Source organism: Haemaphysalis longicornis, unplaced genomic scaffold, assembly GCF_048455015.1.
Source record: "Haemaphysalis longicornis isolate Haplotype H1 unplaced genomic scaffold, Haemaphysalis longicornis Haplotype H1 scaffold_9, whole genome shotgun sequence".
Lineage (NCBI taxonomy): Eukaryota > Metazoa > Arthropoda > Arachnida > Ixodida > Ixodidae > Haemaphysalis > Haemaphysalis longicornis.
The window spans coordinates 159,039,670-159,054,950 of NW_027526460.1; the positions used below are offsets into that span (position 1 = coordinate 159,039,670).

The window sequence follows — 15,281 nt, forward strand, 5'->3', positions numbered from 1 at the left end:
TTCTCTTTACTACACATGCGGATGCAGAGGATTGTCCCACATCCTCAACTTGCAGGAGGGTCACGGTGCAAACAGCGATGGCGGAGTTAATAATATATTAATTATAGGGTTTACCACGCCGACGCAACGCAGGCGATGAGGTGCACCTTAGTGGAGGGCTCCGGATTAATTTTGACCACTTGAGGATCTTTAACGTGCGCCGAAATCTCGTACAGACGGGCGTTTTTGCTTTGCGCCTCAATCAGAAAAGCAGCCGCCGCGGCCTGGATTTGAACCCGCGACCTCGAGCTCAGCAGCGCAACACATTAGCCACTGAGCCACCGCGGCGGGTCGCGACGGCGGAGTTATGCACAGACCACTCTTGCTGTGACAATGGTCACTGCTTGTGCAAAATGAGTCTCGCGGGGCTGTCTCTTGTAGCTGCGACTCATTGGCCTGCTGGGTAATTGCGACCAGATGGGTTCTGTTGCAGCGAACAGATCCATAATTCATGGCAACCCAGTAGGACCTCGGCTCCTCAGCATGCCCTTGGGCCGTGCCGAATTTTCCAAGGTCCACGATCTAGACGCCAGTATCGGGGTCCAACTCCGGAAGGTCCCGCACCCCGTGCAGGACGTCGAAGTGGCGCTGTTGCTTCTTCCTGCTGTCTGCCTCGTATGTCCTCAGCTTGTCTCTGTCCAGGAGGCCGGGGAATAGGCTGTCCGCAGAAACTGGCAAAGTAGTGCGGAATCTCCTACCCATCCGAAGGTCAGTGGGAGAGTAGCCGTTCTTGAGCGAATTCGTCCTGTACGCCAACAGCGTTGTGTAGGCATCTCCCGTCTTCTCGAGGGAGCCCTTGATAACTTTTACGTCTGGTTCCGCGAGGCCGTTGCTTTGAGTATACCGGGGACTCCTTGTGACATGTTTACAGCCATATTGTTTGGCGAAGGATGCAAACGATGAGACAGGTCCCTTGAAAATTGTGGGCCGTTGTCAGTGGCGACTGCTTCGGGGATAGCATGCATTGCATAAAATTGACTTGCAGTGATTTACTACTGCCTGTCCAGACAGGCTCGGGGGTTTGCCCAACTCGGGGTACCTCGAGTAGTAATCGGTAACGATTAGCCACCATGCTTCTCCAATGAAGAAGAGGTCCATGCAGACTCGCTCCAAATGCTGTTCGGCCAATTCTGTCGAATGCAGCGGCAGTTTCCGGTTAGGCGTGTGCTGAAGGAAGATTCGGTAGGACTTTACGAGATTCTCGACATCAGTGTCAATTGTAGGCCACGAGACAGCAGTTCTTGCTCTAGCATGGCACTTGTCGATGCCGAAATGGCCTTCGTGCCGTTCTCTGAGAGCTGACTCTTCTAGCTTTTTCGGGCACGACTATTCTAAAGCCTTGCATTAGGGCGTCTTTGAGCTTGGTGATGCTGTCTTTATGGGGCCAAAGGTCCTTTAGTTTTTGCTGGAGGTCCCGACTGCTCGGCCGACCCTTCTGCGTGATTGTGCAGAGCAGGCGGAAAAGTTCGTCACGTTGTTCCTCCTGTTTTAATTGTTTTAAGGATGGTGGTGAAACTGGGAGCGTCGATAACAGCTGACCCATGTGTCCTTCGATCTCTCTCTCGAGCTCATCTCTCTCCTTGCGGTTTACAGGAGATCTTCGTAGGGCATCTTGCCACAAGTTTTTTTTTTTCGGGGACGTAAACGACCTCGTAAGCGTAACGCATTACCCCCGTCCGCTTCCTCTGTAGATGAGGCCTCAAGTCGTCGAGAGGCTTTCACCTGAAAAGCGTAGCTAGGGGCTTGTTATCAGCCTCAAGGCAAAACTTCATCCCGAAGACGTAGTCATAGAACTTCTCGCATGCCCAGACTAGAAGGAGTCCTTCCATTTCAATCGGGGCGTGTCGAAGTTGCGTTTCAGTTAGTACTCGAGAGCCATAGGCGATTACAGCGAAATGGCAGTTCTCTTGCTTTTGGTGCAAGACGGCACCGAGCACGTAGAGTGACGCATCCGCTATGATCTTCGTCGCCCTGTCGTGGCTGTACATGGCTAGAACTGGGCTTCATGAGAGCAGTGTCTTCCATTTGCCAAATGCATTTTCTTGTGTGGCCTCCCAGGCGAACTCTTGCTTTGAAGACAGCCAGCTGGACAGGGGCTGGAGAGATTCGGCGATGTTCGGTGCGAACGACCGAGGTACGTCGCCATGCCCCATAGCAGCCGAAGTTCCATCTTGGAATTTGACGTAGGCATTTCTGTGATGGCTTTGAGTTTGCGCTCATCAGGTCGAAGATGGTTGTTCTCGATTACGTGGCCTATGTTACACCGGCTTGTGGAATCCGCTCGAGCGTACGTCGGAGTCACTCGTCGTTTTCCCGCTTGGTCGAACCCCAGATTAGGACGTTGGTCATGTGACAGGAAACCCCATCGAGACCTTGCCGAATGTCACTCAAGCGTCGTCGGAAGTGTTCAGGCGCAGAGCAGATGCCGAATAGTAGACGGTTGGAGCAGAAACGACCAAAGTAGTTATAAGGGTGGTGATCAATTTGCTTCTCTCAGTCAGCGGGATCTGCCAAAAACCCGAGGTTGCGTCGACTTTCGAGAACCATGCGGCTCCTCGAAGTATGCCAAGGGTGTGCTCAACAGCCGCGATCGGATGCCACTCACGTAGCACTCACTTGTTTAGTTCTGTGTAGTCCACGAAAATGCAGACAGACTCGACGGCTTGTCTACGACGACCACTGGCACGCAGCAGGCTGTGGGTTGCGTGAAAGGAGTAATAACGCCAACTTCCTGCATTCGCTGAAGCTCTGCCCTGGTCTTCTCGTAGAGTGGAAGGGGTACCTATCGTGGGGAAGTCATTGCAAACGGAGTTGTGTCGGGGGTCGGAGCACGTGTCATACTCATGTTGCAGCCTTCCGTTAGGACGACGTCAGGAAGGTCCTTTGCGACGTTTGAATCTAAAACATTGTCAACTGGCGGGAAAACCCCAAGGTTGATGATGGCTGGATTTGTAAGTGGGGCTGTGTGTAGACCAGGTTGGATTTAAACGTTTTCCACTCTTTCTCGGCTGTTGAGCGTGAAATAAAGCCCTGCTAATCACGAGATGCGCCGAGTCTTTCCATCCGGACCCCGAAGCCTCCGGTCGGTTGGATTAAGAGCGCCATGCTTGAAGGGCTGTCAAAATTGTCGCTCCGGTATAGCAGTCTCGTCCACTGCCGTGTCGATTTTGAAGACTAGGGTCTGTGACTCGACGAGGGGAGAGACCTCCGCCCACGATTGAGCCATCGTCGCCGTGAGGCTCAGGAAACCCGGCTCCTGCTCGATGGCCCCTTCTGGCAGATGCAGTCTTTAGCAGGACATGCAGCCATCGTGTGACGTTCTTTGCCGCACCAGCCACACAATGGGACGTTTGTCTTGGAGCCTCTCGTGTTGTGTGCGGTTGGAGGTGGCGTTGCAGCAGGGTCTTTAGCGGGTCTATTCCGTCGTGCTTTAAGAACATCAAGGCTCACAGTTTCCTTTAACGTGGCCGAAAGGAGTTCAGCCTGTTGCGGTCGTGCTGCCTCATTCTCACGAGCGATGGTTAAAGCCTTCAAGTGGTCTAAGCTGGATCATGCGGAAGAGGCTGCGTCAGCTTGTGGTTCTTGAGGCCCACGACTAGTATTTCACGCGTTAACTCTTCGCGGAGCTTGCCATGGTTACAATTATCTGCAAGTGCGTGGGGGGCTGTGGCGAAATCTTCCACGGATTCACCATCCAGCTGGACTTGCGTGGTAAATTTCGCCCGCTCGTAGATGATGTTTCGGCGAGGTATGAAGTAATCATCGAAGCCACTTGGCACGTCACGTGTAAACTTCAGTGTTTTAAAGATGTCTTCTGACCGGGGTACCATGAAGCAGACCTGTGCGTCCACCTAACATCCTTCGGGTCGGTCGCTAAGCCCTGAAGCATCCCGGTAGCGGAGAAAACGTCTCTTCCATTGGGGCCAGTCTGACGGTGAGGAAAAGGTGAACGGCTCAGGTGCCGCGGTCTGGAACGAGACAGCATTGCCGTTTTTGCTGGCCATCGAGGATGAGTAGCCAGAGAAGGTCGCAGGCTGGTCGCTAGCCGAGATAAGCTCCGTACACGACGCATAAGTGGCCGAAATAGCAGGTTAGCTGTGGCTTCAAGACGAGGGGTGGTTGGGTGTGCTGACGTGACTGCACAAGAAACACTAGGATCAGTTGCCGATGCCTCACTGAAAAATTATGCACACCTGTAGTTGTCCTGCAGGAACAGGAAGTGCTGCAGAATCGCGCTCCTTGGTACACTATTTTTTCTACTTGCATGAATGACAAGTAGCATGATATAGGACGAAGATGCCAAGGTGGAATAAAATTATGGATGAGTGTCTTGTGAGTGTCTGAAAGGGGGACATTGAGTGCAGTAGCCTCCTCGCTCACTCTGAGAGAGAAAGGTAAGGAAATAGATGGCTTGTTTCCAAAGAGTTGTAAGATAGAAGTATTATTCATGATCGGATTAAAAGGATGGTTTGTGAGACGCGCAATCTTAAATGCATACAGCCACTAAACATACCCCCACTGAAGCCCTAGGCACCATTTGTTGCACCCGACATACAGACTCTCGACAGGGCTAGTGTGGAAAGCGCCGCATGAGAAGCGAAGGCGAAGATGCAGCACTGGGTCGAGCATTTTCAGTGATGTTTATGTCGCCGGCCAATACACGACACTGTCATTGTCAACCTGGGTCCCCACCAAGGCAGTGTACAGGCGCAGGAGGAGTTGTTTGTTGGCCCCATGGGATTGGTGTGAGAGGACATTAGGAATATTCGTTGCTTTCAAGCATTCGCATTTAATCTGTTTGATATACGTATTGAATGTAAGCTTTTCGTCGCAGAAAATATCTAAAAACTTGTGCTCCTTGTTCACAGGAATCGACACGTCCTTAAGAGTGATGTCTGGGTCAGTGTGTACCCCACGTTTCCTGTAGAATACAACGCAAGAGCTCTATGAAGGATTAAGATTAAAACCAATCTAACACGCCCAGCCGGCACGTTTCTTGACTCCGAGCTGTACTTGACGCTCGCAGAGTGAGATATTGCATGACAAAAAAATCTCGACGTTATCTACTTAATGGAATAAGAGCTTGTAGGTGGCAATGCCTTTCCAAGAGAGTTCACCTTAAGTATGAAAAGCGTGCAGCTTAACACTCCACATTGCGGCCCATCATTTCCTTGCACATAAACTTTTGACAGTGCGCAACAGACTCTTGCGCGAAAGGTTCTCTTTGGCAAGTACCTAGCAAGGGTGTTAAACATACTACCCGAAACACCAAACGGCTTGAGGTCAATGATGATCCCATAACGCCAGGAGGTGTCGTATCTCTTTTCGAGGTCGAAAAACATGAACAAAACTGTTTATGAATAAAGGAGCCCTTGATGTATTACTCTAATGCCACAAGTTGATCGTTTGTGGATCTCCCCACCGTGAAGCGTGCCTAGCAGCTCTAGGGAAGACCATTGTTTTCAAAAAAGTACACGAGCCTTCGGTTTATCATCTTCTCGAGAAGCTTGCACAGGCAGCTGGTCAGGGAACTGGGTCGGTAGCTAGCAGGAGAGGAAGGGTCCTTCCTCTCTTTCAAGAATGTTACAACCATGGCCTTCCTGCAAGACTTTGGAATGTGCCCCTAAACAGTATCTTGTTGTAAAGGTGAAGCAGTGTCACAAGAGTATCTACTTGTAAGTGCGGTATCATTGTATATGTGATGTTTTCTTGGTCTGGAGCTGATGGTTTACAAGATTTAAGAGCACTCCTGAGCTCATGAAGGAAACCTCGGAGTTATAGGACGTCGTTGATCTGTCATTTTCATGTAAAGGCTTTCTTTGGGCCGATAGTTTGTGTTTCCGGAAAGTGTTTGTGTAGTGTGCCGAACTAGACACGTTTTGGAAGTGTTGTGCGAGTGCGTCAGCCTGTGCTTCGAGTGTGTCCCCTGTTGTGCTGACCAGAAGCAGGCTGTGTGTTTGTTGTCCTTTGAGTTTGCGCGTTCTTGTCCATACTTTCGTATGTCTGTGTAGGAGATTATTGAGGTTATAAATCAACGCCAACAATCTCATTTTGCCTCACGGCGTACACGTTTTCCCAACTGACGACCGATACCCCCTGGGCCTCTCGCAAGCGTCTACAGTCGTCATTCCACCACGGCCTCCTCTGTTTGCGCAGGGCACCACAGGCGTGGGGAATGAACTTTTCGGCGGCGTCGCGGATGTGCGCCATTACATGAGGGGTGGTATAATATTTTGTTGACTAGCACAAAAAACAGGGGTGGGGGCGGGGGGGGGGCTGGAGGTTGGAGCATTATACCAAAATCTCAAACATATTCAGAAATGATTGATAGAAAGAAATGGAAGTGGACTTGTTTTACATGGACGTGTAATGGGCGTGTTTTACATGGACGTGTTTTACATCGAGAAGTAATGTTGAAACAACTTTAGCGCAAATCGCGGCAGTAAAGTGGTACTAAAATACGTACAATTGGTATTCATACGACGACACTGTTGAAAGGAGTGGTATATGTGACACAAAAAGAAGACATGCGAACGTAATATGGGGATGCAACACTCGAGCACTCCATCTGCACTCAGAATGATGACGGTAAAATAAAAAAAGTAGAGAAAAAAACGAGCAGAAAAACTGGAAGCGGAGAAAAGAAAGATAAAAGAAGAGAAAGAAACGATGCACAGATACCATTCTCGGGGCCCGTGAACAATGATTTAGACAAGGTAGGGTATTTTGTGAGTACCACGTGATTTGGAAGAACGTAGAAATCTTTGGCAGTGCGAACAAAAAAATGAATGTGCTCGTTCGTTTTTGCTGCGACTTGACGTCTGTGGCTTTTGCGTGACGTAAGAGTTGGGTGATAAGGAGTAGAGAAACCTGTGAAATGTGAAAAATAAATATGCCTCATGTGCGGCTTGGCGTCAGTTAGGGTAATGTTTTATGTCTACTGTATTCAAGAGTTTAGCAGCAGCAGCAGCAGCCATTCGATCCGCAGCTTCGTTCCCGGCTATGCCACAGTGGCCAGGGCCCAGCAAATGACCAGTTCAAATGTGGGGACATGTAGAGACATAATACCCTTGACGATAACATTCACAACGTGGTTTTTGGGAGACTTTTTTGAAGACAATGCCCGCACAACATTCAGGGAATCTGCATAGATAATGGGTTGTGGACTGACATTGCAGTATATGAATGACAACAATAAGTACACCATAAGCCTTTGCCGCAAAGATACTCGTATTACTATTCAAAGTTTTAGTGACATTAAGGCCCGGTTCATGCGCAGCGCAGGACACAGAGGTGACCGTTTTGGAAACGGCAGTATAAAATCCAGCACGCTGGTATTTCTGCTGCAGATACAAGAAGTGCTGCAGGATTGCACAGCTGGGCTCTCGGTTTTTCTCTCTATATATAAAAAATGTGTCGCATGATGCAGAGAAGTTTTGATGGTATCAAAAATGGAGACAGCAAGCTCCGACGCTTCCTCTCTAACTTTGTAAGAGAAGGGCGCGGAAAAGGATGGTCCATTTAGCAGGAGTTCAGTTGTGGATGTATCGTAAAAATCTGACTTAGAAGGATGCTGAAGAGTTGAGGAGATTTTAAAAGCAGAACGCAGGTCTGTGTATACTCGCTGACCTTGTAGGTACCATGTATACCACATAGAGACTTCCGACCGGGCTAGTGCGGAAGGCGCCACATGTCAGGCGGAGCCCTAGATGAAGACCTGGGTTCAGCATCTTGAATGATGTTTTACTTGCTGACCCATACATAACACTTCCATAGTACAATCATGACCTATTAGGCCAGTAAAAATACGTAAAAGATGTTGTTTGTCAGCACCATATGAAGCGTGTGAGAAAACCTTGAGTATAGTTATATCCTCTAAGCATTTATGGTAAGGTGCTAGATATGTGGGATGAATTGGAGTTTTTCATCAAGGGCTATAGCTTCTGTTCATTTCTGACTGTAACTGAGGCACCATTGAGTCTGATGTCTCTATCCGGCCGAATGTCATGCCTTTTCGAAAACAAAACACAAGTACACTTTCCTGGATTAAATATAAAACCGTTGTCATCTACCCAGAAAACTTGCTTGTTAACACCAAGCTGAACTTGGCGCTCGCAAATACACGGGTAATACGACTTATATGATAATTGTAGGTCGTCTACATTAGCTCAACAGGAAATCGATGGTGGCAATGCCTTTCTGAGGGAATTCATTTTTACAATAAACAGAGTGCAACTCAAAACTCCTCCTTGCGGCACGCCATTTTCCCGCACTTGAACCCTGGAGAGTGCACTTCCCACTCTTACATGAAAGGTCCTTTCGGACAAGTAACTGGTAAGCGTGTTTATTATGTTACCCGACATGCCAAATGGTTTCAGGTCGCTGAGGCTGGCGTACCGCAACGCGGTATGGTACGCTTTTTGCAGATCAAAGTATACCGTCATGTAATACTGCTTCTGGAGGCAAGAATCTTTGATATACGGCTATAATGCAATGAATTAATCTTTGGTAGATTGTCCCGCCCTAAAGCCTGCCTGAAAGCTCTCGAGAAGACCGTTGTACTCTAAGGAGTACATGAATCTCCTGTTTGCATCTTCTCGAAGCGCTTACACAAACAGCTTGCAAGGAATGGGAAGATAACTTGCCAGACAGGAAGAGTCCTTCCCCGCCTTCTAAAAGCCACTACGATGGCCTCCATCCAAGACCTTGGAAAGCGCCCCGAAAGAAATGTTTTATTATAGAGGTGAACGAGTGTTTGAAGTGTGTCTGCATGTAAGTGTTGTATCATAGCGTCTGTAATCTTCCCTACGCCTGGAGCTGAACGCTTACCAGTAGTGAGTGTGATCTTCAATTTATAAAGTGATAAGGGGGTGTTATAAGAGGAGGTGGGCTTGTTATTTTCTCGAAAAGACTTCTTCTCCCAGGATGTTGTGTGTTTTCGAAACGTGTTGGTGTAGTGTGCTGAGCTGGACACGTGTTGGAAGTATTTTGCATGTGTTGGCCAGGCCTTCCAGTATACTAATGTGTACTTCCTGTTGTACTAACCAGAAGCGGAAGGCTGTGTTTGTTGCCGTTTGAGTATACGTATTCGTGTCAAGACTTTGTGTGTGTTCGTGTACACGTTTATGGATGTGAGGAAGGCGCGCCAACTCTCCCTCTTTGCCTCAGGCGCACGCGCTTTCCCCGGACTTTCGTTCGTTTTAAAGATATCCGGTTATCTGAAGCGGGGTATCAACGAAGGAAACCCCACGCCTTGTTCTGCACCTGCTTCTTTGAGGATTGGAGCCTTTTTTTAGTGTCGCTACAAGTTGTTTTTTTGTTTCTAACTCGCTCAGGGAGAAAAAACCGACGCGTTTAGAGCCATGAACATTTCCTGAACAAATATGACTTTCTGGAATATAAACGAAACATCCCGTACGAAAGTACAGCAGTATTCAGCATCCTTGCTATATCTAGCATCAGATATGAAAATTCGTGTCCATCACTGTCAAACCAAAAAGAAAAAAACTGCAATTAGGGCGTTTTACAGAGCATGCAACGTAGGGTGGCATATCCTTTGTCATCAATCAACGCCACCTCGCCTGTCGCTTCCATATGTTATGAAACATCCCTGCACGGTAGTATCCCCTTAGGAACATGGCATGGTCTGGTCTGGTCTGGTTTGCGTTCGTGCATTCTTTTTGTACACGAAATATGCACAGGTGCTATCCAGCAAAACAACCACAAAAAACCGGATACCATTCTCCCTGTGGCGAGCCTGTTCAGAAAACAAGGCGAAAAGAGCGTGGCACAGGCGGCCTCTTTATCCAGAAGTTCAGCTATGACGTTTCCCGGCAGCTTTTTGCCTCCGCTTTTCTGTCTTCCAGCATCGCGGCCCGACATGGGGGTGCAGCCTCAGGCCACTTTTGTTTGCCTATTGCGTCAGTTCTATTTGAGGTATTGCGAAAATATTTTGTACACGGAAACTATTCAATGTGTACTTGCTCCGTCAATGTGTACTTGCTCCACTCCATCTTTCCTTTAATGCATTTCTGCATGCCATAACTCTTTTGTGATTTATTAATCGTGGAAGTAGCATTTAGAGCTGCTTTTTAGCCTTGTTACCCCATATATGCGCTTATTTGTAGCGATAGAATTACGACTTCTTTTTTCTCGTTTATTTTTGGCTCGCTAGTTTCCAGCTTTCATAAACCAACAGCTCACGGGAAGACATTTACATTTGAAGGACAGGCAACGCAATACAAGGCAGTAACGCTTCGGCTGCAATACGTCCTTTTTAAGGTTAACATAACTGGTAATCGTGTTGAAAGGCTACCCATCCCGAGCATTCCGGCAGCGCACTCAATTCTGCTGCGCTCGCTTAATCTACTCATACGTGCACACTGTAATATAAATTCCACGCTGCATGATAAACTCGCTGCAATACGCAGGTTACAAGAAAAAGCAAAGGTCCGATGGGCGGATTGACGGTGCAGCCTAACACATAAAAGCGGAGTAATCTTTCGTAGTAGCTACAAAACAAATCCTGCAGCCATCATCTGAGTCCACTCCGTTGAAAGCTTCCTGCTCGCTTCGCTCCAAGGGTGCCGCCATGCAATTTGAGCCCCGTGAAGACGAAGTACTCATATCACGCACTTTCACTTTTCCAAACAAGACAAACCATCTTTTGTAGCGACTGCCTTTACGCGATGGAGATGATTCGGCTGCGATATCTTTTCCACGCTTAAGGGAGCTTCGACTCCGGTTTAACGGCTATCATATCCTGAGTATTGAGGGGCTCCTCCATCTATCTACGTCGGGCGCTTACTATCAATTTACCACTCTAAAGGCAAACACAATGCAGTACTGCAGTATGCACGTAACAAGAGGTATCGGATGGGCAAAAAGGGCCATAACTATTGCATCAAAACCGAGTAACATTTACTGGTGACTACAAAGCAAAGCTCCCAGATGCCAGCTGAGGCCGCTTCGTTGATTTGTTCCAGCTCGTCTGGGTCCAAAGGTGCCGATAAAAGTGTGCGGCCTCGGGGAAGTGCACCTGCACCACTCATAGCGCACAAACTCACTTTGCCAGAAGACACGGACGACCACTTATTGAGAGTATGTTTGCGTGATCTAGTAGAGGTATTATGCGTTTCGACAACGAAATATCGCACGTTTCGTTTACTTAGAGGCTTTTTAAAACGTTTGCTCACGTTCAAATTTTTGTGATAGAAGGAAAGAGCGAATTAGATGACGGTTATACGGTTATATGAGTATACGGAAAAAGAAAATTTCCAAGGCACTCGCGGACAATGAAGTTACCGACAAAAATACTATGCCAAAATTGTGAAATGCACAGACGGTCAGCAACTAAGACAAACAAGGCATCCAGGTTTTGCAGGGCTTGCAGGTGCCGTTCGGCTTCACGCGTCTTCCCTTCAACTGACTACGAGCTTCATTCATTAAAAGGCTGCTTTGTCCCAGTAATATTGAAGGCACTTTTAACACGGACATCAATTCATCAATAAACATAATAAAGAACACAGACGAAGCAATATTCGCTTGGCAGCCACTTATTTATTCATTTATTTTTTATACATTAGGGGTGGACATACACTAATAATACAGTGGTTGAAAGTTAGTACAGAATCTCTTCGATGGCTTGGTGAAAACGGATGGGACTGGAGTGGACCACGGCGTCGGCGGGAAGATCATTCCAGTATTTCGCTGTTCTGATAAAAAAAGAATTCTGATGGGCACAGGTGAGTGTCTTTACTGGAAAGACAGCCAATGGGTGGTGGACGCGGACGAGTGACGATGTACTTCTTTACTGACGTTGGGAGCTGTTTGAGAATGATAGAACTTGTAAAACAAGCCGAGCCGCCTAACTTTGCGCCTTTTTTGTAGTGGAGGAAGATTAGCTTGGCTTTTTAGATTAGTGACGATCGTGTGATAGGAATAGCCCAAAAAATAACCCTTGCCGCGCGGTTTTGTACAGATTCCAGTGTATTAGATAAGTTAGAAAGGTGTGGATCCCAGATTGCACATGCGTAATCCAGCTTCGGTCGTATAAGTGTTTGATAGATTAGCAATTTGGTGGATGTAGAACAAAAACGCAAGTTTCGGCGCAAGTACCCAAGAACGCGATTGGTATCATTGGTCACGTTCGTAAAGTGAGTTGTCCAAGTAAGATCCTGGATTAAAGTTAACCTAGATACTTATAGGATTTTACAGACGAAACGTTACAATTACCAATTACATAGCAATGCGAAAGGTAGGCCGGCCTGCGATGGAAGGACAATACTGAGGTTTTAGCAACATTTATTGACATTAACCATGTATCACACCATTTTAAATAATATTAAGGTCGCGCAGGAGAAATATATTATCATTGCTATCGTAGATGTGACGATATAGGACACAATCATCAGCGAAAAGACGTAGGATAGGCTGGATATTAGTTGGCAAGTCGTTGATGTAACTTAAGAATAGCAAGGGCCCCAAAGCTGTTCCTTGAGGAATTCCTGAGAGAATGGGAGATAGACTAGAAGAGTGAGAGTGGGCCAATATATACTGCTTACGTTGAGTTAAAAAAAAATTGCAACCAATCGAATACAGCGGGGTCAAGGTTTAGACAAGATAACTTTAGAAATAACCTGTGATGTGGGACTTTACCAAATGCCTTCTCGAAATCTAGAAATAAGGAGTCTACAGGTACATACATGTCCAAGCTACTACTTATGTCGTTAATGAATAAAGCTAACTGGCTATCTAAATAAAGCTAAAGCTAACATGATAGTCCTTTAATGGCGTATTCGGTTGGGCGTTTACGAGCGCTCTGGAGTGCCCTGAAAAGCGGCCGCGCCTTCGGATGGTAGAATTCGAGCACTCAAACTACCTTCGGTTGGTTCTTTCGGAGCATCAGTCTCCGACTCTGAGCAGTACCGACCGCTCTGACTGCGAAGTGAGAGCTTGGCGCGCTCTGGCCAGGAGGAGGGGTCACGTGAAACAACACGCAGCGGTTTACCCAGCAGCTTCCCGCGCTGGCTTCACTGTGGCGCTACAGCGCGCTGCTCCGAGATCCCCGATGCATTCGGTTGATACGCTGCCTCTCGCGCTCTGATTGCGAGCCGCCTTGGCATCTGGCGACTCCGAGCCAGCGGACCGGGGCGCAACCGAATACGCCATAAGAAAGCCATGTTCAGTGGGGTAGCAAAACTTAAGGGACGTGAAGAATTTTGTAATGTGGGAATAAATAACATGTTCCATTAGTTTACCTGATATACTAGTGAGCTAACTAGGACGGTAGCTGTTTCGCGACGATGGATTACCTTTTTTTTGGTACTGGAATGATCTTTCCCACCGTCCAGTCCTGCGGCACGACTCCAGATGATAGCGACAGATGGAAAGTGAGCGAAAGTATTATAATGGATATGTGTTTAGTATTTTTTAGGATTTTGGAATTGATGGCATCCACGCCTGATGAAGAAGTGAGCTTGGACAATTCAATCAGTTTCAGGATACCGTTAGCCTCAAAGGTAATGCCGGGCATGACTGGGTGATCGTATAAAGGAAAGTATGGTAATTCTGTATCGGGCTTCTCTGTGAATGCCGAGCAAAAGGTAGAATTTAATTTTCGGGCAACAACAGACAATGGAATCGGGCAATCATGTTCGTAATGCAATCAGATGGGTTTTGAATAGTTCCGGTTTATTGCTTTCCAGAATTGTTTGGTGTTATTCTGTAGCATGCTCGGCAGGGACGTAGGGAAGAAAGATCGTTTAGCTTTAGCTGAAAGCGATAGGAAATGTTTCTCAGATTGGTCATACCTGTCCCACGCACTAGCATTATTTTTTAGTTTCGCTGTTTTATATTGGCGCTTCTTTTTGTTCCTGAGGCGTTTGAGTGAGGTACTAAACCAAGCGGACGTTGATCGTTCAGTCACAGGAATAGTGGGGACGTATTTTTTATAAGTCTCTATTTTAGTTTTGAATTGTAACCAGTTACATTCAACAGAACGATCAAAAAAACTTAGAACAAATTCTACATAAAAAATTCCAAGGTCGGCATTCAAACTACAGTAATCACCTTTGTCGCATAGGGTTACTGTTTTTTTTTTAATTCGCGGCAGGTCTGGCACCTTATCTTCAACTAAAACGTGGATGATAGAGTGGTCCAATAGTCCTTGGTGATATGTAATAGATGAAACGCTATCTGGGTTAGATGAAAGCACAACGTCAAGGATCGTTGAAGTGTGGTCCGTCTGTCTTGTTGGGTTTGTGACGCGCTGTGCTAAACCAAAAGTTGGGCGCGTGCTTACAAAGTCAGCTTCCGTGTAATGCCTCCGTGTTGTAGCTGCAATATTTGACCAATTGATTGCTGGAAGGTGAAAATTCCCGAACACAAGAATAGAAGCCTGGCGATGGGAAGAAAAATAAAAAAATGAAGCGCTCCATGCAGATGAATGACAAAGGAATGGTCAGCGTCGGGCGGGCGGTAACAAACGTCAATGACAATTGGCGGATAGGAAGAATTGCAGCGTACAAACAGCAGTTCAAGAGTTGAAGGAACGTTGATGACGGAACACTGTAAGCTGCTCTGAGCCGCTATCAGTACGCCGCCGCAACGTTTACCAGATCGATCGCAGCGAAAAATATCACAGTTAGGAAAGGCAGATTCAATTTCGGAGTCGCTTATTGCAGTATAGAGCCACGTTTTGGTTAGAGCAACGAGATTACATTTCATGGTATCGATGAGGGCATGAAGCCAAGCACATTTGGGTAGAACACTCCTGATATTACTATAAAGACACGACAGGGAAGTAGCATTCGAGGGTTTCTTGCTCTTGATTGATGGCTATACTTGACGCGGAATAACACTGTTAGAGCTGTGGTCAAAGACATAGGTTGTGTCTCCGATTACCAGATTGTCGTAGCGAAGTTTAAAAATTTCTTTTGAGACTTAGCAAACTGCAGCAAATTTTTACGGACTAATCGAGTGTTGGAAGAATAGTGTTCGGAAATACTCCCAGCCCTGTTGACGTCACAGACACTGCTTTGCGTGATTGGCGGACATCGACCAAACCAACTTCCAATAAACATCATAGTGGGATCGCAGGGGTGTCTCTGCTGTCAGTATGCGAATTATTCTTCAGTTTGTCGATTCTGGGTGGTGGCTAAGATGCACATGTTGTACCTTTGTAATGCATAAAATGAAACCTGAGGATGAAAGCTTGGAGCAAGCAGTGAGGAATGGCACGT

The 15,281-nt window shown here is 47.0% G+C and overlaps 1 protein-coding gene across 1 annotated transcript in view; it reads left to right on the plus strand.

Annotated features, from left to right (window-relative positions):
* Positions 1–1,995: 1,995 nt before the first annotated feature.
* Positions 1,996–15,281, plus strand: part of LOC144153518 (uncharacterized) — a 146,097-nt gene continuing 132,811 nt past the window's right edge. The window contains exon 1 of the mRNA XM_077685149.1: positions 1,996–2,173. Coding sequence (XP_077541275.1) covers positions 1,996–2,173 — 178 coding nt within the window. The remainder of the gene's footprint in view (positions 2,174–15,281) is intronic.